Source organism: Anticarsia gemmatalis, chromosome 4, assembly GCF_050436995.1.
Source record: "Anticarsia gemmatalis isolate Benzon Research Colony breed Stoneville strain chromosome 4, ilAntGemm2 primary, whole genome shotgun sequence".
NCBI lineage: Eukaryota > Metazoa > Arthropoda > Insecta > Lepidoptera > Erebidae > Anticarsia > Anticarsia gemmatalis.
In genome coordinates, this window is record NC_134748.1 from 10,882,223 (window position 1) to 10,904,913 (window position 22,691).

Below are 22,691 nucleotides of genomic sequence, written 5' to 3' on the forward strand. Positions count from 1 at the left end.
TTCTCCGTACATATCTCTATTTATGGCATTAAATTTACACCTTATAATATGTGTACCAGCAAAGAGCAAAAAAGGAAGGGTCAAAAAATAATGAAATAGTTGTTTCATTTTATCGCATTTCTATTTATTTTCTTTTATCCACTGGTCGATAAGGTTTTAAACGTTAATCTATAAAACATATCGAGAATATCTGTACTCATTTACCCTAATGTCATGATCTATCAATTTGACACTGACGTTTTGTAGTGTGACGTTTACGTTTTTTGGACTGTAGTATTTTTCATTATACCAAAAAAAAACTAATTATAATGTTCTAATACCTGTAACTATTATTCATATGCGTTCTAGAAGACTAAGTAATGTGTTCCTAAATGTAACGCGACGTTTACATGGAGTAATAGTTAAAAGGCACAAAGTGACCTCGTCGCCTCAAATCGAAGGACTATCGTGCAAATAATTTAGGTATGTCGGTTTGGTCAGCCAGTACAGCTGGAAATAATTACCACTCCGCATTACCAGGCGGACAATACAGTTCCTCTAATAACTGGTGCCCAAAATTGAGCAAGGTATGATATAACTTACTGGCATGTATATGTATCGTACATTTGTTTTGCGGCTTACACATAATTTGATTGCCAATGACATCAGTAATTACTGTTTACTAGTAGCTGTTGTAATGGTGTATCAGTCGTGTAGTTGTGCGGCGCAGTATACACGCTCGCACCATTAAGAATGTATGTTTTTTTCTTTAGTTTTTTAAATAAAGTATTGTGAAAATATTATGGTTAAAAGTTTTACAGTAATTTAACAAAATCTATATTTCGAATTAATTAAAATTAAAGTCTATCGTAATGTTTATCAAATTATGTGGGTGTAGTATAATATCTATCTCTGTGCCTCTCTGTAATTCTATAATTTGTGTGTACAATCTACACTAACATTATTCTTTATTTATCCTCTGTCTCACTTGTTTCATTTTATTCTAAACATAACAAATCTATCTTAATATATCTCTTTATTAAATCTATTTAATATATTTATATTCTTTTCTCTTAACATGTGGTAAGCTAGCTCGTGTTTTTTTATTGACTTTTTTTATTTTGTTCTTCAAAGGAGTGGATGACAGGTATTTAGCAAGCCTTTCATACAGTATTGTGGCACACTGAAGCGGAGGATTGTACTACTTATCATTTTCTAACAACAGTGAGTTGAACATTGGTTGAAATTTGGAGAAGGGCTTCAGTCATGCTACCCTAAGTTATTTTTAAGAAGTTGTCCATATGTAACATCAATGTCCGCACCTTTTAGTTATTAATAAAAACACTTACGTAATGTTGCATCGTGTAGAGTACTTATTAGATGATATTAACAGTGTGCATAGAATGTTAACAAATTGTGGGACTAATTATCTGTTTAACTTGACTATGTCTAATCTATATTTATCTTGTTACTGTAGAGTCAATGTTTATTAATATTAATGATATCATTTATAACTTGATAGACATTAATTAGATCTTGAGAATTTACAACTTGATTGAGAAGCAATTCATCTTTTATAGCACTGTCATTTTATAATTTAAATTTATAATGGGGTATTATAAAATTATTTTGACTACTGGGACAATACACTGTTGGTAACATTTAAGTCGCGAATATTTTTGCTATTGCATTACGTCTTTAAATTAAGGCTGATGTGACATATGGATGACATACAAGCTGTTCATATGGGCTTGGTGAAGGTGCTTTCTAAATAGCATCTCATGGACTCTTAGAAACCAAATCATTCCTTTTTATGATAATACCCATACTGTCTTCGTTATTAATGTCATGTAAGCTCAGTTTAGTTATACAGTATCTTGTCTTTTTCACTCATATACAATTTGAATATTGATTGAAAGTGACAGAACACTGTATTATAAATTATTGAGCTTATATTACATTTATTATGAAGACAGGTTTAATACAACAATAATAGTGCAGTTCACAAGTTTATAGAAATGTTAAATGTAAAACTCATAAAACATGTTTTGAATCCTGTTGATAACAATGATTTGTCTTGGTTGTTTTTATTTTATTATATTTCCACTTCACATTTGTACCGATGCATACTACACACAAGCGTTGAGTAAGTTATATCTTTCCAAAATTCATCCTAAAATGTTACATCATAATATATAACCAGCCGAATGCAAGTTGTGCTCATGTACGAAATGTACTGTTGGAAAATTTCAACTGTCTATCAAGGTTCATGAGATACATCCTGCTAGCAGACAGACAGCGAAGTACTATTTCAACCCCTTGGGTGCAGTACGTCTAAAGAAGAGAAGCGTTGATGTTTTTAATTGGTTCTGGGTAGTGTAAGCTATGTCATACTGGTTGGGTGTTCTTTTTTTTTTAATTTTGTTGGTGTAGCAATTTTCCATAGAAGATTGGGGTTTATGTTTTATTACTTATATAGGTACCATAGAGTCTACAGTATCTTTTTATTCATAAGTGGGAAGTCTATGGTCATTGTTGTTGGTTATCATTTGTTTTTTGTTTCGTATTGTGTTGTATCCATGTTATAAATAGTATTATGTTTATGTATAATATCATCACATAAACAGCCCATATTCATATTTTGGTGTTGTATTGTAAATAATAAGAGTATCATTGTGCTAAAACTAGTTAGTAGTATAATATTATTTTTATTTCTTTATTGTTGATAACATACAAATTGATGTTGTTTTAAATTTTCATCGCCAGCGATCGTCGTTATGTGCTATAGATTAAGAACTGGATTCTCCATCGTTTATTTACAATTAAAATACGCAGCGGGTTTAATTAACGCAACAACATTAATTACTAATGCATGCGTCCTATTAAAAGTTAATATCTTGTATTGTCTCTCAATTTACAAATGCGCGTCTCTTATAATTGTTTGTTTGTGAAACAGTTATTGATAGTACTTTATAGCACCGTTGATCGGGGTACTTTTATTATGAACGGGGTTTAATGGGATAATAGAAATAAGTAGCTATAAGTAAAAATAAAGTATAGCTCGCTTAAAAAGCTGGTATGTGATCAATATTGTACGATACTTGATAGTAAACATCGGTATTCAAACTTAACCCCGTACTACCTGTTCCTTCGTTTATTGAGATATCAAAACGTCAGATTAAACTTTTCACAAACTGTTTTTTTGCTCTTTACAAGCACTCACCCTTTTACACACTCGCTAGCCTCTAGCCGTAGCTCAAGGGAGCACAAGTACCTATATGTAATTATAAACGAGTCTAGGTATTCAAACTCCTTAGTATACTTTGCTCACTTCCTAGCAACGCACTTCTCAGGTTCACGGCTTCATAAGTAATTAACGCGCATTTGTGAATTACCAGAAGTACTTAATTAATAAAAGCCCAGACTCACATTGCTATTTGTGGACCTTGCGATAATTATGCATAAGTATTCGTCTTTTAAACGTTTGTACAATTTGTCATAGTGTTAAATAGTGAACACTCCAGAATTGTTTTGAATCCTTGAGTAATCAAGTCACAACGCAACGCATTTTTTTTTGTACCAAATACCGAATACGATACTATTCTAGGTATATCCACTAATCCACAAGCGACGCGACGACATCCCAAGTAGGGAATGCAATCCCGACTCGAGATAGTCAACTCGAGATCCCTCGCGATCAGAAATATCAATCCCGCGGGATCCCGAGATTTTCGGGATCCCGTCTAGTTAGTAAAAATAATACAATTCGAACGGCTTGTTTAATGTAATATGTGTGTGATAGTGTGGTGAATGCAATAAATTATTATTTGAAAGAAAATAAAAGCCTTTATTTTTCAATATTACTTACAACGTAACATAATTAACAGGTGTAATAACATGAACATAATCAAAAAAGTAGGTGTAGCTCCAGGAGATCAAAATAAAAAGTAATCACATGGCATTTTGAAAGTAGCCTCTTAAAATACAAAGTGTATCAATAGTACGAGCTTCTAATCGGCATCTTAAGTCTATTGCAATGTAGCCAACTGCTGAAAATGCCCTCTCCGACAATCCCGAACGGGATCTCGTCATATTATGCTTTGGGATTGATCCCGAAAAAATACTCGGGATCTCGCGAGATCGGGATCCCGCGAGATCGGGATTGCATTCACTAATCCCAAGGAATTGTTTCGTCTATCTCATAACCTACTATCGGTCGTGGTGACGTTGGCATTCTTTCAAGGTCCTCAAATACTTCTGTTACTATAATACTTTAATTCTATGTGGTCTTTTAATGTTATTGATGTTGACACCAGCACAATTGCGTCATGTCGGGCGAGACACCGATACAGTCGGCCGACGGGCTCCACACCCCCGCCTACCTTTCGTGGAGGAAACTTCAGCTCAGCAGGGCCAAGCTCAAGGCTTCCAGCAAGACTTCCGCGTTGCTCTCCGGATTTGCTATGGTATGTATACTATTATCTTTTCCAATCTGTATATCCTTAATAGTTTACGATTCTAACATTATGAACGCAGCTAAAATGTCTACTCTAAATCAATAAAATGTGTACTGTCATAAAATCATCAGTTGGACCGCACCTCCATTTCTTGGAAAGCAACTTCTGATGTAGCATTTCATAAAAACAAAGGACTATGAACATTACATTTTTTGTTCTAATCATAATCCACATGAATAGGTTAAGGTCAGGCGCGAACTTCATTTTCATTCCTTCGCGTTGTTAATCCCAATTTAGGAACTACCATATTGAGTTCATAACGCGTGTCTTTTGCAAGTACGTAGAGTCGACTCTGGATCAGATACAGAAGTTTTGAAAGACAGGTGTGGCATAAAGCCAAAATATACATTGCAACGTCTCGAAGCATGAGACTTCTTGTTTTATAGAAACATACTAACATAACAGGCAAAATTATGAGTCAATAATAACAGGACAAACTGAACAATAAATCTATATACTTGAAAGGCGTTGAGAATTGCTGTAACGCTGTAGTCGTGTTCTTATCAGTTTAATTTACCTAATTGGCAGACTAATTATACCAAAGTATATCAATTTTATCGTATGATATGATAGGTAATTATGCAGTAAGTTTTGTTTATATTGTCCGATATCCTCTGTGGAATGTTTTTGCAGCAGTTTAAAAATAACTGTCGTTGCGCTAACGTTGCTGTAGGACTAAATAATTTGTCCACAGGTAGCAATGGTGGAGGTGCAACTGAATCCTGGCTCAGGTGTGCCTAATGAAATGTTAATAGCCTTCACGGTGTGCACGACGTTACTCGTCGCCGTACACATGCTCGCGCTAATGATAAGTACGTGCATCCTGCCGAACATTGAAGCCGTCGGCAACTTGCATATCATATCGCTCGTACACGAGTCCCCCCACGAGAGACTCCACTGGTACATCGAAATTGCGTGGGCCTTCTCCACGCTCTTAGGACTTATACTGTTCCTAGTAGAAATAGCGATACTCTGTTGGGTCAAATTCTATGACTTGAGTAACACAGCGGCGTGGTCAGCGTGTGTCGTCCTCATACCAGTCTTGATCGTGTTCCTAGCTTTCGCTATACACTTCTACATGTCCCTAGCAAGTCATAAATACGAAGTGACTGCTACGGGTATTAAAGAATTGGAGTTGCTCAAAGAACGGATTGAACTCGGCGACCACGACGCTCGAATGAACAACTTAACGCTACTAGACCAAAGTCGTATCGTGTGATCCGCCTGTGTGACCTATGTCCGTTTTTGGAATGTTATTATACCTTTTGTTTGTGAGTGTACCTACACCATTGATTACTTAGGTAAGTTATGTACTTAGATTATGTTAAGATTGTACTTATTGAGTGCCAATATACAGGTTACGCAATGATGTTAACCCTTGTTTTTAAAGGGAAATTATTTAATTGAATTTTTTACTTAGGCTTGGTGCATGCTAACCTTTGATGTTGTCGCCTATACGAAATATAACATGGCTTGAAACGAGTATCGAATTTAAAACGGAGAAAATATGTCGTATTTAGTTTTCTGATGAAAACTAGGAGGCATAATAAACATAATTTCCTTAGTAATTCTTCCGACAATTCTACGAACGAAAACAAGTCGTAATATTACTAACGAGAGTCGACACGGGCACAACTCTACCCTTAGCATGTAACAGCCTTGTAGCAGTGCTCTTAGACATAATTATGTGGTGCGGTATCAAAATACTACGACCTCGTTACTGCACTACATTATGACTAGCTCACATTACAGCTGAGTTCACGGACAGAAGGAACAATTTTTAAGGCTGATGTTGATATAAACGTGAATACAGCCAAATGGGTGCACGTTTAGCCTTAAAAATAAACCTATTTATATTTGCTTTAGTAAATTTATTCTAATGAACTCTCTTATCACCATGTACAGTACCAAAATGTAGTTTACGAAAGGGTGTAATATATTTTTGGCAGCAGTCTCAAATTTCAAATATCTCATCTTACTTTTGTACATAAATCTCATTTGAATACAGGTATTTAGTTTCAGTGTCAGTAGGTCAGGTGTAGTAAATATGACAAGGAATCTCTGTAAATACAATCATATTTATATATTATTTGGACATCGAAAACTTTATCATCTTATTGGATATTGAAAAAATAAAGACATGTACTTTTATTCATTGTTTTTGTAGGCCTGCCTGGCTTTTTTATTCGCGGCACAAATGCGATAATAATGTTTGATGTGCGTCCCAATAAGTACAGCGCCTAAAAACATTACCTCCGTCACATGTCAATTTCAGAATACAATAACATTTGTACGTGAATAATGTAGTTGGGGCTGTTTTCCCGAATACTTATTAAAAGAAGATCAAGTAGATCTTTTGACGAAATTATGATGTTGTCATTATATTCTAAAACATGAAGTTCCTGTATAAAACACAATAATTTAACGCACACAGTTGCCTTTATGCTTGAGATTTAACCGGTTCAATGCTGCAAGGGATACTCGTGTAGTCACTACACAGTGTACCATATTACTACGACGTGGCAACGAAGTGATGCTTCATAGATTCGATTACACATGGTAAGAGGGCCTGTACACCAAGCGTATAAAAGTTCGTACAAATATCACTCGCATCAAACGTGCACGTGCGTATACGTGTACGCACTTAACGGACGCACGAGCAACGTACAAAGCCAAAAAAATATTAACGTGAAATATCTTTGAACGGTGAAACGCCCGGTGTGTAATCGCTATTATCATAACCAACTTACCCGTGCCCGCTGGGGTCTAGGTGTTCATATTCTAGGCTCATGGCCTTTCACACATGACAACACCGACGTTAAACTTGAACCGTATTCAGTGTTCGTACGCAATCCGCTTGATTTGCAACCGCAATATGACCGTGACTAAGGTGCTAAAGATAAACAAATACATATTTTACCTCAAGTTTATAACACATGACATAATATGTATCGAAATTGTTAGTCAATAAATCAAACAGAATACTTGTTTTAATATAGAAGGTACTTAACAGAAAATTTGTTTGCTAAAAAGGAATATGAATTTGGTCGCCTCCGTGGCGCAGTGGTTTAGGTCACCACGCCGCAACCATTGCGTCGGGAGGTCGTGGGTTCGATTCCCACACGGGACAATTATTTGTGCGATCCACAAATAATTGTTTCGGGCAATTCTTAGTGCGGGAGTTGTCTTTTTAAAAAAAAAAAAAAAAAAAAAGAATAAAATTATACTGGTTGTTTAGCAGAATGTATCCTTTAGCGACGTCCTTTAAAATATGCGACTATTCTTCATAAACATAGACTGAAATCAATCCTATTTCTGGTGCTCTTTTTTATTGACAATTCATTATTCACCTCTGAGATGAAACTTGAGTCTTCCTGACTTCAACATTAAGTAACAGGTCAGTTCATCAATATTCAAATCTCCACGGTTTGAGACTGTATAATTTACTACTTAATTTCAATGATCCATTCTCTCGTAAGGTACTTATGAAAGACATAAGGACGTCCTACAAGGCATACAATAATAAATTATTTACGTGTCCAATTTGAGACATAAATAACTCCATTCGTCACCTTTATAAGTACAGGCAGTAGGTAGGTACTGTAACGAAATTCTGAAAAGAACTGACAATAACTTAAACGCCCTTCGGCTGAATCAATATGACTTCGGAAAAGTTACAGAAAAGTGTATTTTATAATTTATTACTTAATAAATTATAAAAATTTTGTAGTAAATAATCATACCTAAGCCAATAAATAACTAAAATGGGTAATATCGTTTAGTCACAACGCGAAAGTTGTATTTTTATAGTTTGTGCCTTTCTTCCACTGGGTGACATCTTGAGCGTTGAATCGGTTAATTTAAACCAATCTATATCGATTAGAAACAAGTTTTATACAGTAATGTAATTGTAAGCCGGCAACGTGAGGCAATAATATGATATTGACTGTATTTACTTAATCCAATAAGTACTGTGATATAATAATGAATGACATTTTAAATCTGTATAATATAATTAGAATTAAGCATTATATTGTTCAAAGTAACCTGTAGAATTTTATAAAAATAATTTACATTATTGTTATACCCGATGAACTTGTAAAACACTTAATACATTTGGTCGATGCAATATCTAAGTTGTTTGTCTATGTCCCCTATTTTTTGACTGAGCCATAGAGCACTCTTTTCCAGGAGGATTTTTGCGTTCTTCAATTCTTGCTGCAACAAATAAAAACATTGGCTGAATATTCGTTTCCTTTGCCTATCGTAAAATCAACGATCACAAATTTAAAAAACAACTTGTTAAAATTAGGTAGGTACACGTACAGCTACTTGATAATTGTCAAGTTTGTTATCGACCTTTATTATAACGGCATTTTTAGTTCATATGATATTGATTAATTTTATTTATAATTTTCAAAAATATAAACCTATTAGTCGGCTCTTATTAAAAGACAGATTAAGGTAAGAAACATAAAAATAAACATCTTAGATCACAGCCAGTTTTTAAGACCTGAGAAAACACCTTAAAAGGCCAAGGCTGCTCGAGAGATAAATCCTTAACGAATTAAGAATAACTAAACTGTTTAAAAATTCTAACGAATGATGACTATTATTTTTTGTTAATCTTCATTATGTATGGATAATATCAAGAAAGTAGAGATGCAAAAGTGTGATTATCAAATAACATCCATCACAAGCAGCAGAAACAAATCGAACTTTCTAGATAAAATGATAGGTATTTCATAATTAATTATCCGAAGTACTATCTACTTAATTATGAAACTGGTGCTTCGTGATTTACGGCATCGATGTAGATAAACTACACGAAACTGTGATCGTAACGCATTTACTGCTACATAAAGGTTTATTACAATCTCATGAACCTATTTCATGCGCGCCGTTATCGTTTTATGTAAATACATTCATGATGTCAACATGTAACATGACAAGCCATGTAACACTAGTTGTGTTACATGGCTATAGCTGTGTGGAACCATTTGTAACGAGAACAATGGAAAATTGAAAAATACATTAGTGGCACAGTTTTTAAGAAACCTGTTACAAGTTACCAATAATAGCTACTTATGTAACATGTCACCGTGAAACAATTTGAACAATTTCGCTACATCATAATGAACGATTTATTAGGTCCATTTGCGAAATAATTGCAGTGCGCGACGGCGAGGGCTATTGCACTTCGAACGGTCAACGGAGAGTTCTCTGGACTGAATCTACGACTAGTTTGTTTTCTACAACACCTACTTGTGTCTAAGTTGTTTAGCGACTATACATAAAAGCTAAGTATTTTCGACTGAAATGCGTAATTTGAACTCCCTGAACCACACAGAAATAACCACTTTTTATTGTAAAGGTTTTTTGTAAAATAACTATTAAAGCGACCGAAGCCAAAGCCGGCCGCTTGTAATAAACATATGATAGATAGATTTTACTTTTAGATCCTATCATCGCGGGTAAGTCAGCTGACTGCTTGTAGACACACAAAGATAATTCGTTAGTTTTTGGAGAACGAAAACTGTGTTAACATTGCCTTATCAAATAGATATTGTATTAGCATAGCAGCTATTTCCGTCTTTAACCAGGCCGGTAGCGGGTAGGCGAAAAATGCTAGATAGTAGATTAATTATGTTCTTACTGAGGTAGGTATATGCTTTTCTACATTTTTAACCTATCTATCGAGGAATCAGCCACATTTCTATACTATTAATATAATGCTAAAGTTTGTTTGTTTGTTGTTGTACGCGCCTATCTCCGGAAATACTGGTTCAAATAAAATTTAAGTTTTTAATAGTTCATTTATTGAGTGACTTAAAGGAACTAGGCAGCAAGAAAAAACGTTGTAACAGGAAAACTAAAGTTCAGTGGACGTCGCGTCGTTGAGGGTGGCCGCTAGTCGTAAATGAATCTAGCAGAGTAACGATTATTCTAAAACTCTTTTCTGAAAGAATATGTCGGCTTCTCCTTTGTGAGGTTGGAGGTGTTTTGACGGACACAAACAATGATAGTAGATCAACACTGTTTAAGTACGAAGTTATTTTGATTCGTAAATCAAATGTTTGAAGGAGATTATTAGGCCGGCAAACCACTAGTAACAATGACAATAGCAGACCAGTTATAATTTTAAATCCATTCTCTAATAGCCAAAAAATAGTACCTACTCAAGGCCTAACCCCTCCCTCATTCGGGAGGACACCCTTGCCCAGAAGTGGGACAGTAAAGGTTTAAAAAAAAAAGATATCCATGAAATAGCAAACGAGAAAAATAAATGGTTGTAACGAAAAACAAAAGACAAACGGACCTCCAAAATGCAGCCATTGTAAAATGGCCCAACGACTCAAAACCCTGCCCATAGTTAGGTACCTTGTTATCTGCATAATATTCCATATCACTCATTGTGTTATTATAATAATCCATTGTTATGTCAGCTATCGTTGCGTGATCGCCCACTCTATATCGACGAGAGAGTCATAACTTTGATTATAGGCGTAGACAGTAACATTAGAACCGCCATTAAACGGCCAAATAATATGAAGAGCTCGTTAATAATAAAGAGAATTTAGTCCTACCAATAGGGATTTTTATAGTCAAATCTTACCCTAGAAATAAAGTTGCTAACTGAAAAATTCTCAACTACTTAATCCATGTGTTATGTAGAACCTACTCACGTCCATAATATCAAACGTATTACGTAATTTGACGCCCTTCGTGGCGCAGTGGTTAAGGGAGTCGCCACGCCATATTGTGGGTTCGATACTCACACGGAACACATTATTATGCCACCCAATAGGTCGGATAGGCTGTTTCGGATGTGATTGTAACAGCGACCTGCGTCTGCGTGTCAAACTGCTTAAGTCTAGGTACCTAAGTATTATAATAACACGAAATTTGGGAACTAAGAATCTTAATAACTTGACAAGTCACTTGCACATCATGAGTAGTAGGTAGAAAGCTTTACTAACCGGCGGTATAGGATACTCAGTCGGGTAGTCGCAGAACTGTCGTATGATAATGTCAGTCATCTTGGACTTGACGCAGGTGTCGTGATGCCAGCAGCCTTCCTGCAGCTGGCCCGCGTGCATGTGGTAGAACCGGCCGAGACCGTGCTTCAAATCCTTCTCCCAGTTACCTTCGTAGCGGTTGCCGTTTTCTGTTTGGTTGGATATTGTTATAAATGACATAATTGAAACATTAATGTAAATGAGGCAAAGTAAGTTTGTAAGGATCGTAGCAAGTGGCGTCCTTTGGTCTCAGCCTACCCCAATGGTAAAAAGTCATGATTTTATGTAGGTATTGGTAGGTATAGGTATGTATCCCGATTGGTTTCCTTGACGAAAAGAAAAAGGTATAGGTAGGCTTTTATGTAGCAACATATTAAATTTACTAGGAGTTAAGTAATTAAAGGCGTCACTCCATGTTTAGTTTTAATAGTTTTAAATCGTATGAAGGGAAGGCTCCTTTGTTAAGACGTTGCCTATGGTTAAAGGCAGTAAGTAGTAGATAGGTACCTCAGTACTACACCATGTCGAATAGATTGTACTTAGATTTCACAAAACATGGTTTTATTACGATAAGGTCAACATAATATTACGTAAAACAATACATAATTAACATGGGAACTACAAATGACTAGATGCTCAGGAAACAAAAGATTTTTTATCGACTATGCAATTATCTTTATTTCTCACGTCATATATTGCTAAGTTTGTCGCTTTTGATCGCACGAATGACTACGAATCGCGAAAAAGTACATTTTGTGAATGACACCAATGATTTTAATCCTGTCTCTTCAAGAATTAGGTAGATATTGTTGAACAGAACGCTTTTATCTACCAGCGGTACCAACTCCAGAACTTCACGGAGTTTTCTGGTTCAAAGCTCCTGCCTACACAATAGGTATTCTACTGCAACCATATCCATAACATTTTAGTAGTAATGTAAGTATCTAATACATCCATGTTAGTCTCGATATTAGTACCTACTCATCCTTACATATCTAGACGTACCTACCTACCTAGGAACCTAACTATGTACCTACTTATCACTAGCAGTTTCTAGTGTAAAATCATCATCATCTCAGCCGGGAATCGTCCACTGCTGGACAAAGGCCTCCCCCATCGAGCGCCAATAGGACCGGTCCTGGGCCGCCCTCATCCATCGGACTCCGGCAACCCTTACTAGGTCGTCGGTCCATCTTGTGGGGGGCCTGCCAACACTACGTTAAAAAAACAAAACAAAAACAAAAATTCGTGTAAAATAACAGATTCAAATACCACTCACTTTGCACAAACATGCCCAAGCCCTCCTTCTGGGAAGTGTTCCAATATCCAACATAGAAGGTTCCGTCAGCGTACCACATCTTGCCATATCCCATCCTGCGTCCTTTCTTGAAGAAGCCGAAGTATACGTCTCCGTTCTCGTAGTATCTCCAGCCGATACCTTCGTATTTGCCGCGGACCCACTGACCTCGGTATTCTAGCCAGTATGTGCCGTTCCATAGACGGTGACTTAGGGTTCCGAAGCCGTGTCTAAGTTGTTAGATCAAGCATACGCAGGTAAATGTTTCATTAAATATCTAATTCCAGACTTTGTAAGGTACCTACCTAATTTCGAATTTAGTAGTAAGCTTGTTTTAGGAGTGGGTACGTAACAGTACAACAAATAGATAGCAATATGTGGAATTAGGACTAGTGTTTAAATTATTGTAATAGATTGAGATACCAACCTAAAACCTTTGTACCAGTCACCTTCATATAACTTTCCACCGATTGTGAAAAAAGCTCCCTTGCCTGCAATCAAATATCCAATTGGAAGGTAGGTAGTACCACGCCACAATCCCTGATTTCATTCGTTAAAATAAGACTCACACTAAATAATCTTACTTAGATGCCAGCGAATGAGTGGTGTGTAAACGAAACTTTAATGATTATTATTTAATATACAGGTACTTTATGCAATGTTATGTAAATATATTTAAGTAAATAAATATCTTTACCTTCTTTCAAGTCTTTCTTCCAATCACCAACATATTTATCAAATCTTGAAGTGAATATTGAATGATGCAAACCATTTTTTACAGATTTCCTTTCAGCGAGTACCGGGAGGGGCGTGAACCCCCTTGGTTTGCGATAAAACGGCATAAATACTAGAGATAATTTACAAAATAATACTAATAATAATTAATACTTAACACCATAATGTGACATTAATTGTATGACAACGTTAAATTGACATATGATTCATAATACACAAAGGTTTCCGTCATAGTTTTTATCTACTCGGAAAGCCTACTAGTATTTTCCTATAGTCCTACTAATATTATAATGCGAAAGTTGGTGAGAATGTACATATGTATATTATACTATGTATGGCTGTTTGTTACTCTTTCACACAAATACTACTGAATTGATTACGATGAAATTTAGTATACAGGTAGCTGAAGACCCAGAATAACATAAGCTACTTTTTATCCCGGAGTTCCTGAGGGCTCGGAATTTACGCAGGAAGGGTTTCCACGCGGACGAAGTCGCAGGCGGCCTCTAGATTATCATAAAGTTAAACCCTGATCGATTTAACCATTTTATTAACGCTATTGCTTTTGACATAATACATATCTACACAGTCCCTTTACACCAGAAAATAAAACACGAGTCAAAACTTAACTACTCATTTAATATTTATAAACATCTAAGCTTTGCCGTGCGCCTTGAGCAGTCCCCTGCTAAGTTCGATCAGTTGTTGGTAATGCTCCCTGTAGCCTTGCAGTGCCAGTTCTTGCTGACTCTTCATAGACGAGTTGGCTGTAATGTACTTTTCTATACACTCTACACATTTGGTGTCTAACTGGATATCTTCTTCTGTTAAACGCTCGGGTTTGGACAGTTGAACTGGTGTGGCTAGGACCTGAAAAAGAACGATTTTAAGTTATATGAGAGTTATTTCATGTTCAGTGTTCAAGTCTTTTATAGTTATAAAAAGGGTTTAAAAAGTTAACACTCATATATTTTTTATTAGGTAATGAAATAACAATAAAAAATCGTTTTACTTATTAGTGTGATATAAAGCACTTATGACTTATAAATAAAAAAGATTTTGTCAATATGGCAGATATCAAAAGATAGATTGGAGGTGTTCTGTTCAGCAACAAAAGTCAACTCATGCATAAGAGTGTCACTTTGTCATCCCACTGTTGCACATAGATCTTCCTCATAGATTTCTACTTTAGCTTGACATGTACTTTCCATAGGCTGGTAGTAACTATAATAAAAAAATAATTTACCTGTGGAACAAGAGCTTGTGCGACATCCCCACTAGCAACATCACCATGTATGTCCTGCCTCAAAGCAGTGAGCAGTACTGCCTCTCTCACTGCACTGTTCTGTAGCAGCTCCAACATCAAGTTATCTATACTCTGATGCCATGTGAGGTAGAAAGCAAGTGGACCGAAATGTCTGGTAGATCTGTAAGCATGAGAAACATTATTAGTCTCAAAGAGTGTTAGTGCTGTTTTTTTTTATAAGATAGCACATCACCCCTGATGTGACAATTTTTTTTAGACCAAGTAAAATGTTACAGCTGCAAGTAAAAGTAAAATAAATAAGTAGTCTTATTTATCATATTATCAGTGTTTTTTTTTTTTAATTTTTTGACGATAGTTTAAGTATTTCAGCCAGGATGGCATCTTACGAATTACCATTAGTCAAATAAATTCAAGGATTAGGTACTGGTCTAGTGAACAATTTGATGTAGACAAATAAGATAGATCAATAGGCAAAAAGAACAACTAGACCCAAAAGCAGAATAACTATGCAAGAACTTGTTTGAAACTTATAAATCATAAGTAACTAAAATCTTCTAGGTTTTTCTTTTAACTTCTACTTTAAAACTAAAAGGTAGGTAAGGTAATCATTCCTTACCTAAGTATTTCATATTTGCTCAACATATCAACATGTTGGTAAGTAATGCTTGTGATTCTCTGGTACGAAGGCTCATCAGGTTCATACTGCACACAGGCACGGTCCAACACAAACTCGTACTGCTCTCGGTCCAGCAAACTGTTCAGTTTCTCTTGATCAGTGAACATTAGTGGCTCTCTTAACTTGCGGCCGTTCATTGGGAAGTATGTCTGTAATAAGAAACAATGGTATAGTAGAGATTATGAAAGAAGTTATTTTGGAATGGTTAAAAAATAATGCTGACCCTGAGAGGGTGTATGAAATTCCAGCAGGGATAAAGTTTGTAATTAAAATACAAGTTATTTAAATATGGAGAAGACATTGGGAGTTAATAGCAACATACCTGATTTAATCTTTTCCTGACATCATGATCACAACTGCGGAGGATACCATCAGGATCTCTGGAAAGTCATTATTTCAAATTTTATTAAATCATACTATCCACATCATACAAAGTGTTTAAAACAGAAAACACAAATTAATTATTTGGATAGGTAACTTTTATAAAGAGTTTTTGTTCTGCCCTTATGAAGATATGACAGTAATCTCACTGAAAAACTGGCACTCTTTCATAAAAACAGAAATGGTTTGGTACACACCTTTCCACAATGAGCCTCTTTTCATTGGCCACACCAAAGGTGATGTCTGTGAATAGATACTTGGCTGTATCATATCCAATCAGTGCTGGGTCTCTAGATAGAACATCATCTATGTGTTGTTGTATCTGCAAACATTTGATAAACATATTAAACATGGTAAGTAAGTAATACATAATATCTTGTGCTAAACTATTCTACATACTATGCAGAACTGAATCAAACAGATTGTAATAATGCGTCTTACATGAGACTTAGTAGTCTAGAAAACAGATTGGAAAGTAACTTTTACATTATGAAAGCATTTTCTGTAAGTATAATCTATCCTATAAATTTTCAATATATCCTATAAATTTTCAAGAGGATCAAGTAGTAATAATGGACACATTGATCTATTATTTCATATTAGTTCATTTCCACACAGATAAAATATATATCCTGATACAAAAATATCATATTCATCATTATAGCAGGTCCTTGGCCATATAATTAAGTTAATGTTTAGTGAATTTATGTCATGATTTTGTTACCTTCACTACAGGAGGCATTTGTAACAGCCTGTCGGCTTTCTTATCAGCTCTAGCCAACTCAGCTTGCAGTTGCTCATCTGTTAAGAACTTGTAAGTCGGCGTTTTGAGAACAGTAAGTCCCTGGTTGGTCCTTTTGCGGAACACTTTATTGTAGTCAGGTCTGGTTAACCTTTTAAGCAAAACTTGGACATTGGAAGAGAAGAACTTCGGTGCCGGGTCTTGTTCTCCATCTGCAAAGGCAGTACATAAATAAGTGATACGTTTATTGCCGTGTTTCTTCTCATCACAGCTATTTATATGATCAATCTTACCATACACGGACGGAACAATACTCAGTTTGCGGCATGAAATAACGAGCACCTGTGCATCATGTATTAAATTTCTGGGATTGTTCTGCGTTAATTTACGCAACAAAAGTGCCATTATCTTACTTTTTTATTATATAAAACTATTGAACAATATTCTAACCTAAATGCAGTAATGTTTATTGAAAATCTTTTTTTTTAGTTCAACAAATGTCAAAAAGGGAGTATAGGTTTTTTGACTCATACGACTTTTAGACAGTTTGTCTGACATTCTAGTTAATATTACAAAAAAAAACTTTGTCGGCGAAATAGTCGGCATAAACCAAAGACAAGAGAGGAGGAATTGTAATTGTCAATGTGTCATTTTGTGTCAAAATAATGTATTTGTCATAATAATCCACCTATTTTTCGGAATTTATGCATTATTTACAGAATTACATGAAGGGAAAGTGTAAATAACTATTCTTCATGCGGTGGAGAATATTGTAAACACTAACTTTTACCACAATGGCGAAGAGAAAAGCGGGAGTTAACGACATAATTTATGAATTGGACAATGAGGACATCGCACCCAGCAGCGATGATGAGGTTAAAGAACCCAAAATAAATCGATTGGAGGAAGTAAACAGTCCTCAGCCTGTTAAGAACGGATCAAAGTTGGAGGAGACTAACAATGAAATTATTAATGAGGATAAATCATGTGAAGAAGTTATAAAAATTCTGTCACCAGCCAATATACAGAATGGAGGGAAAACGTCGGAAGTCGTAGTTGATGCACCGAGTTCAGAAACGCAAAAGAACACTGATGAGGTCGATTGCGTTAAGAAAACAAGTACTGATTGTTGTAAGACTACTATTCTTAATGAGGACATAGTAATAGATTCTCCTGGCAACAGTGACTTAGGTGTAGAAGGATGTGAAAATAGAACGCCATTGATAACGGTGCGCTTCAGAGATAATAAGCTAGCCAGTAATTATAAGGAGCAGATTAAAGCATTTATGTTGAACTTGATAAAGCTTCATGAAGGAGAGAGTTTGGAGTCTGAGAATGATACTGACTTGGAGCTGGACATTTGGCCGGAGGACTTGATTGAAGATATGCCCGTGCTTGAAGAAGAGCCTGTTGATAACAACTTGTTCTTTGTGGACACAGATCCTGGTTATGATAGACCTGATGATATTCCTAGATATAGTCAGGTAGGTTTAATAACTAATACTTTATTTATGCTTATTTAAATAGATCCCCATTTGAGGCATTATGAACAGACAAATAACAATTGTTGTTTTGCTTGGTGCATTACAAGTCCTAAAGGATAGTTTTCAACATTCATTTAAGTTTTATGTGAATTATTTCTGTATTTATGGAAATACTAATAGTCTAGAAGCAATAAATAAATAAATATAATTGACTATTACTTTTATAGATGAAGTTTAACAATTTCTTATCAATTATACATCAAGATTTTACCTTCTGCCATACTAAATCAGTACTAAACTAATAAATCTGGTATATAATGTTAATATCTTATATCAATTTCACAATTTCAGGCTTCAACCGTGATATCAAATAACACACCAAAGGAGCCAACACCACCTCCAGCTCGCAGAGGCTTGTGCTTCAACTGTGATGGCAATCATACCCTCCGAGACTGTCCTGAACCCAAGGACTTTGTCAGGATAGCTAATAAGAGAAAGAGTATGCCTGTTAGAGTGGGGTGAGTTAACACTTAATAGAATTAGAATATACCAATATTTATAGTACTAACTGACATAATCTGTTCCCTAACTATATTACTATAGAAAAATAATAAAGTCAAAAGAAAGCACTTTTTATGTTACTAGTTTTTTTTACATATTATTATATTATGATGTTGACATATCTTATCAGATTTTATTGTAATTTTCACTGGAAGACAAAGGAATTTGCATGACTGCATTTTATCACAGAAACATAGGGCATAAATTGTATTCTAACATCTCATCAATGTTTATCACTTATTATTTCAGACGGTACCATGTGGAGGATGATCAGAAATTTGGGCACTTGATTCCCGGCAGGATATCAGGACACCTGCGGCATGCACTAGGACTTAAAAGACATGAGCTACCTCTGTATATATATCGTATGAGACTGTTGGGGTACCCGCCAGGCTGGCTGGAAGAGGCCAGGATTAGTCATTCTGGGATCACAATGTTTGATTCATCGGTAATTAAATTTTAAATTATCTAGTTGTATACAACAAAGTAACCAATCTACATTTTTATCTTGTGTTGGGCAAAATACTTAAGTTATCTTTATGTAGTATTTTGTTGTTACAATGTGTGTATATTTTAATTTTAATGATTGCTTTGTGTGATAATGAAGAAGTAAAGAGACTTTGTGTGAAATTATGCAATTTGTAGAGCCAGTTAAAAAAAGATTACCTTAGTTATTTTCACACCTACTATTGTCCTACTGCTGGGCAAGGCTCTCCTCCCGAACAAGGAAAGGGTTACGCCTTGAGTCCACCACATTGGCAAATTTTATTTCATTAATTTATTCCATAACATTTTGTGAATATAAAAGATTCACATTAATCAATTGCTATCTTACAATGTTTTAGGGTAACGCAATATTGGAGCCTGAGGAGGAAGAGGGTGAGGTCTCTGAGCCAGGATCTAAAGACAAATTCGATATTAAGAAGATATTGGACTTCCCAGGATTCAATGTTCCTGCCAGTCCGCGTTATAAAGACGTAAGTAGTCTCATTTTATATCATTTCAAAGATAATTTAAAAATATGAAAGTTTTGTAGAGTCAACCTTATGCTTGATGTATAATGAAAAAGAACTATTAATAATAGAAATCAGATTAATTATTAGCAGAATTAGATGGCGTTCTATGCATGAAGTCATAGTAAAATGAAACACGCGACGTTTCGACTTTTTTTTCGGCTCTGAGTTGATAACTGGTGAATGTCAACATATAATGTACCTAACTTATTTCATTGAAGTAAAATCATGTGTATTTCCAGGAAGCGCACATGTTTGGTCTCCCTCCCATATCGGAACAAGACAGCAAGCTGTCAATGCTGCAGTACTTAGCGCCTAACGCGATGAAGGCGTACAAACGCAAGAAATTAATTCTATTCCCCTCTGCGTCGAACAACACCACGCTGGAAGGACAGGCCGAGATGGACCTCGATAGTGGTGACGGTGAGCTATTGGTGATAACAAACTTTATACTAGTCTAGAACTATGGATATGAGTGTAGGTACACTGTTACTAAAAGTGTGGGCCCACACAATACAACGCAACAACACAATACAACGTTGCTTGGCAAAGACGTACAATATTCCTACCCATTATATCCTAGTCCGCCTGCGACTACGGTCAGTGTAACCTGCGTCGAAACGTCAGGCATTTTAAGATATAATTCTCGTTTGTGTTAATTCCCGTATCCTTATAATTTACACGTAAAGCGAAAGTTTTGAAGTTATAACATACCCACTTTTAACTGCACGTTTGGCGCAGTGGTTTAAGCGGTCACCTCGCCGCAACAATCATAGCGCCGCGTGTGGTGGGTTCGAATCCCACCCGGGACAAATCTTTGTGTGATGAGCACGAGTATTTGTTCTGAGCCTGGATGTTAATGTATCTATATAAGTATGTATTTAGAAGTATATAAGTATGTTTATCAGGTTTTATTATTTGGTTACCATAGTACAAGCCCTGCTTAGTTTGGAATCAAATGACCGTGTGTGAGTTGTCCCATAATATTTTGTTTATTTAATATTTTGCATCAATATTTTTCGTTAGTTTCATCCAGTTGATGACGACATGATTAAAAAAATACCGTTGCACAACATTTGTAATTTAATTTGTAGACCAATTCAGCAGTAAACTTCTTTATTGTAGCAAAATAACATTAAATACTATCACCATATAAAAACGTCACTGTCACAGCATATTTTATAAATTGTAGAAGCAACAGTATTTCCGTCGGTGCCTCCTCTTCCGGACGAGGCTCCACCGCCGTTGCCGCCACCGCCGCCGCCTGAGGACCCTCCACCACCGCCCCCATCACAAGTACCCCCACCACCCCCAGAAATACCTATGCCATTACAACCCCCTGAGAAAACAGACCCTCTTGAGAAGCCCGTGTCTATAGCCCATTCCAGTCCTGCAAAGGTTCTTACTCCAAAAGCCAGTCCTGTCCTTTCTTCGACAGAACACGCGAAAGAAGATGACAAAAGCGCGGACGACATATTAGAAGTACCTATGGAAGACTTTATTGTTATTGATGAAGATAATAGTGAACTGGTAAGTATATATTCAACAGTATTTAATCATATTTTTTAATTACCTGTTACTCCCAAAACACAATTCGTTTTCTAGGACAAGTCTCACAGTAGCGATCGCGCCAGTCCTTCGCTGGATGATTTAGAAGCTAAGAAACAGCTGCTGTTAGATGCTTTGGACGTTGCTGATGAAACGCCAGCGTCTCACGATATCACTATTTCAGACGATGACGAAAATGTTAAGAATAATGACGTAGTTGATGTTGACGGTAAAAATAATGATAGTGTCATTGAAATAGCTGATGTGACGATTGAAGATGAAGAAAAGCAGGAAACAGAGATTTTAGTTAGTACTGACGCCAATAAACCCACAATTGACAATACCAGTGTCGAAACAACTGACAAAACGGAGCAACAATCTGAAGCTTTACAAGACACTGATAATGTTGAAGATACAATAACAATAAATGATTCGCCGCAAAGTGTACCCTCGGAAATAATGGATACGCAGGAATCAGTGCAGCTAAGTAGTACTCAAGAGTGTACAAGTTCACAGCCTCTTGCAGATTCTCAGGATACTGTGTGTAGTTCACAAAGTGGAAGCAACAGTCAGGAAAGTTCTGACGTACCGAGGACACCAGACACTAAAATGGGAAAGGTCAAAGGCACTCAATACGGTACTCCGGTCATGAACATCGCGTCTTCATATGTCAAACTACCCTCAGACGATAAGTTCGCGAAAGATGTTTGTGACGTCATCAACTTCGAGAACCTTCCAAATTCGACGGGAAAGTACAAAAAAATGAGTGCATTGTTAAGGATAGTTAAGAATAAAGTGGATCAAATACAAGAATCGTGAAAGTGACTGGTCTCGTGGCAAAGGACTTCCAAGTTTTTTTAATGCAATTGTGAAATGCGGTGTACGTACGGAATTGTTAATTATTTATACATTGAGGCGTCGATAGGTATTTTTGTACAACTCAATAGAATAATGCCGTTAATGAAAAGTGTAAAGCAACTTTTTATCAGTTTTAGTTACCGTTGAGGTTTGAGCCGTTTTAATAGAATACGTGGAAATCAACTGGTCACCTTGACCGTTGGGTCGGTGAACCATTCTTGTTAGATTCGCATCTTTGATTTTACCTTTTAAATACAAAACATTAAATAAAAATAAGTTGTAATTTTTGAGATCACATCACGTCAATCGGCGATTTGAGTATGACTTCAGAACGTAAGTATGGTATGATATTAATAACGACAACTTTATTTTGCACATATACATACCCACATTTTCAATTACAAAATTCAATTACTTTTAATGTTAAATTTACTCATCTATGACGTCAGTGTGAGTATGCTTAGAAATATCAGAGGCACGCGTTTGAAACAAAAATCACTTAACGATTTTTGTGTGTGACTGAACTTGTACTGGCATTTCACCTATGCACCATTCACTTTGTGTTTTATTTTGTTTTCTTTTAGTCCATTCATACTAATCCTACTAGTACTGAA

General features: G+C 35.9%; 4 protein-coding genes across 9 annotated transcripts; 2 read left to right on the forward strand and 2 right to left on the reverse strand.

Annotated features, from left to right (window-relative positions):
• The first annotated feature begins 232 nt into the window (after nucleotides 1-232).
• Nucleotides 233-8,623, forward strand: Orai (calcium release-activated calcium channel protein orai). 6 transcript variants are annotated; one of them, XM_076113763.1, is made up of 4 exons: nucleotides 234-566; nucleotides 1,114-1,203; nucleotides 4,296-4,445; nucleotides 5,191-8,623. In XM_076113763.1, the coding sequence occupies exons 3-4, from the start codon at nucleotides 4,308-4,310 to the stop codon at nucleotides 5,713-5,715; spliced, it is 663 nt and encodes a 220-aa protein (XP_075969878.1). In that variant the 5' UTR covers nucleotides 234-566; nucleotides 1,114-1,203; nucleotides 4,296-4,307; the 3' UTR covers nucleotides 5,716-8,623. The 6 variants fall into 6 exon arrangements, with proteins under 6 accessions (XP_075969877.1, XP_075969878.1, XP_075969880.1 ...); XM_076113765.1 differs by having other exon boundaries at nucleotides 234-462; XM_076113764.1 differs by lacking the exon at nucleotides 234-566 and adding an exon at nucleotides 636-734.
• Nucleotides 8,581-13,719, reverse strand: LOC142972548 (MORN repeat-containing protein 3-like). The gene is made up of 5 exons (XM_076113768.1): nucleotides 13,510-13,719; nucleotides 13,240-13,303; nucleotides 12,795-13,042; nucleotides 11,477-11,664; nucleotides 8,581-8,714 (listed from the first exon to the last, which is right to left on the reverse strand). Exons 1-5 carry the CDS (start codon nucleotides 13,652-13,654, stop codon nucleotides 8,604-8,606), a joined length of 756 nt encoding a protein of 251 aa, XP_075969883.1. The 5' UTR covers nucleotides 13,655-13,719; the 3' UTR covers nucleotides 8,581-8,603.
• Nucleotides 13,720-14,167: 448 nt separating this feature from the next.
• On the reverse strand, nucleotides 14,168-17,110 carry mRpS22 (mitochondrial ribosomal protein S22). Its single transcript, XM_076113770.1, has 7 exons — nucleotides 16,907-17,110; nucleotides 16,596-16,825; nucleotides 16,069-16,193; nucleotides 15,813-15,870; nucleotides 15,431-15,639; nucleotides 14,794-14,974; nucleotides 14,168-14,417 (listed from the first exon to the last, which is right to left on the reverse strand). The coding sequence occupies exons 1-7, from the start codon at nucleotides 17,016-17,018 to the stop codon at nucleotides 14,202-14,204; spliced, it is 1,131 nt and encodes a 376-aa protein (XP_075969885.1). The 5' UTR covers nucleotides 17,019-17,110; the 3' UTR covers nucleotides 14,168-14,201.
• A 128-nt stretch (nucleotides 17,111-17,238) lies between these two features.
• On the forward strand, nucleotides 17,239-22,633 carry LOC142972549 (uncharacterized). The gene is made up of 7 exons (XM_076113769.1): nucleotides 17,239-18,097; nucleotides 18,449-18,615; nucleotides 18,908-19,106; nucleotides 19,504-19,635; nucleotides 19,914-20,094; nucleotides 20,864-21,201; nucleotides 21,277-22,633. The coding sequence occupies exons 1-7, from the start codon at nucleotides 17,408-17,410 to the stop codon at nucleotides 22,036-22,038; spliced, it is 2,469 nt and encodes an 822-aa protein (XP_075969884.1). The 5' UTR covers nucleotides 17,239-17,407; the 3' UTR covers nucleotides 22,039-22,633.
• Nucleotides 22,634-22,691: the final 58 nt, after the last annotated feature.

Bases quoted from the DNA above. Each gene is read 5' to 3' on its own strand.
- Orai (XM_076113762.1), top strand. From the start codon at position 465: ATGTCGGTTTGGTCAGCCAGTACAGCTGGAAATAATTACCACTCCGCA. The intron at 567-4,295 runs GTATGATATAAC...TGTTGACACCAG, and splicing joins GGTGCCCAAAATTGAGCAAG to CACAATTGCGTCATGTCGGG. The intron at 4,446-5,190 runs GTATGTATACTA...ATTTGTCCACAG, and splicing joins TGCTCTCCGGATTTGCTATG to GTAGCAATGGTGGAGGTGCA.
- LOC142972548 (XM_076113768.1), bottom strand. From the start codon at position 13,654: ATGCCGTTTTATCGCAAACCAAGGGGGTTCACGCCCCTCCCGGTACTC. The intron at 13,304-13,509 runs GTAAAGATATTT...ATTTGATTGCAG, and splicing joins GAAGAAAGACTTGAAAGAAG to GCAAGGGAGCTTTTTTCACA. The intron at 8,715-11,476 runs GTTAGTAAAGCT...TATTTGTTGCAG, and splicing joins CTGAGTATCCTATACCGCCG to CAAGAATTGAAGAACGCAAA.
- mRpS22 (XM_076113770.1), bottom strand. From the start codon at position 17,018: ATGGCACTTTTGTTGCGTAAATTAACGCAGAACAATCCCAGAAATTTA. The intron at 16,826-16,906 runs GTAAGATTGATC...CTGCCTTTGCAG, and splicing joins TATTGTTCCGTCCGTGTATG to ATGGAGAACAAGACCCGGCA. The intron at 14,418-14,793 runs GTAAATTATTTT...GTTCTTTTTCAG, and splicing joins CACAAGCTCTTGTTCCACAG to GTCCTAGCCACACCAGTTCA.
- LOC142972549 (XM_076113769.1), top strand. From the start codon at position 17,408: ATGGCGAAGAGAAAAGCGGGAGTTAACGACATAATTTATGAATTGGAC. The intron at 19,107-19,503 runs GTAATTAAATTT...ACAATGTTTTAG, and splicing joins TCACAATGTTTGATTCATCG to GGTAACGCAATATTGGAGCC. The intron at 20,095-20,863 runs GTGAGCTATTGG...TATAAATTGTAG, and splicing joins GGACCTCGATAGTGGTGACG to AAGCAACAGTATTTCCGTCG.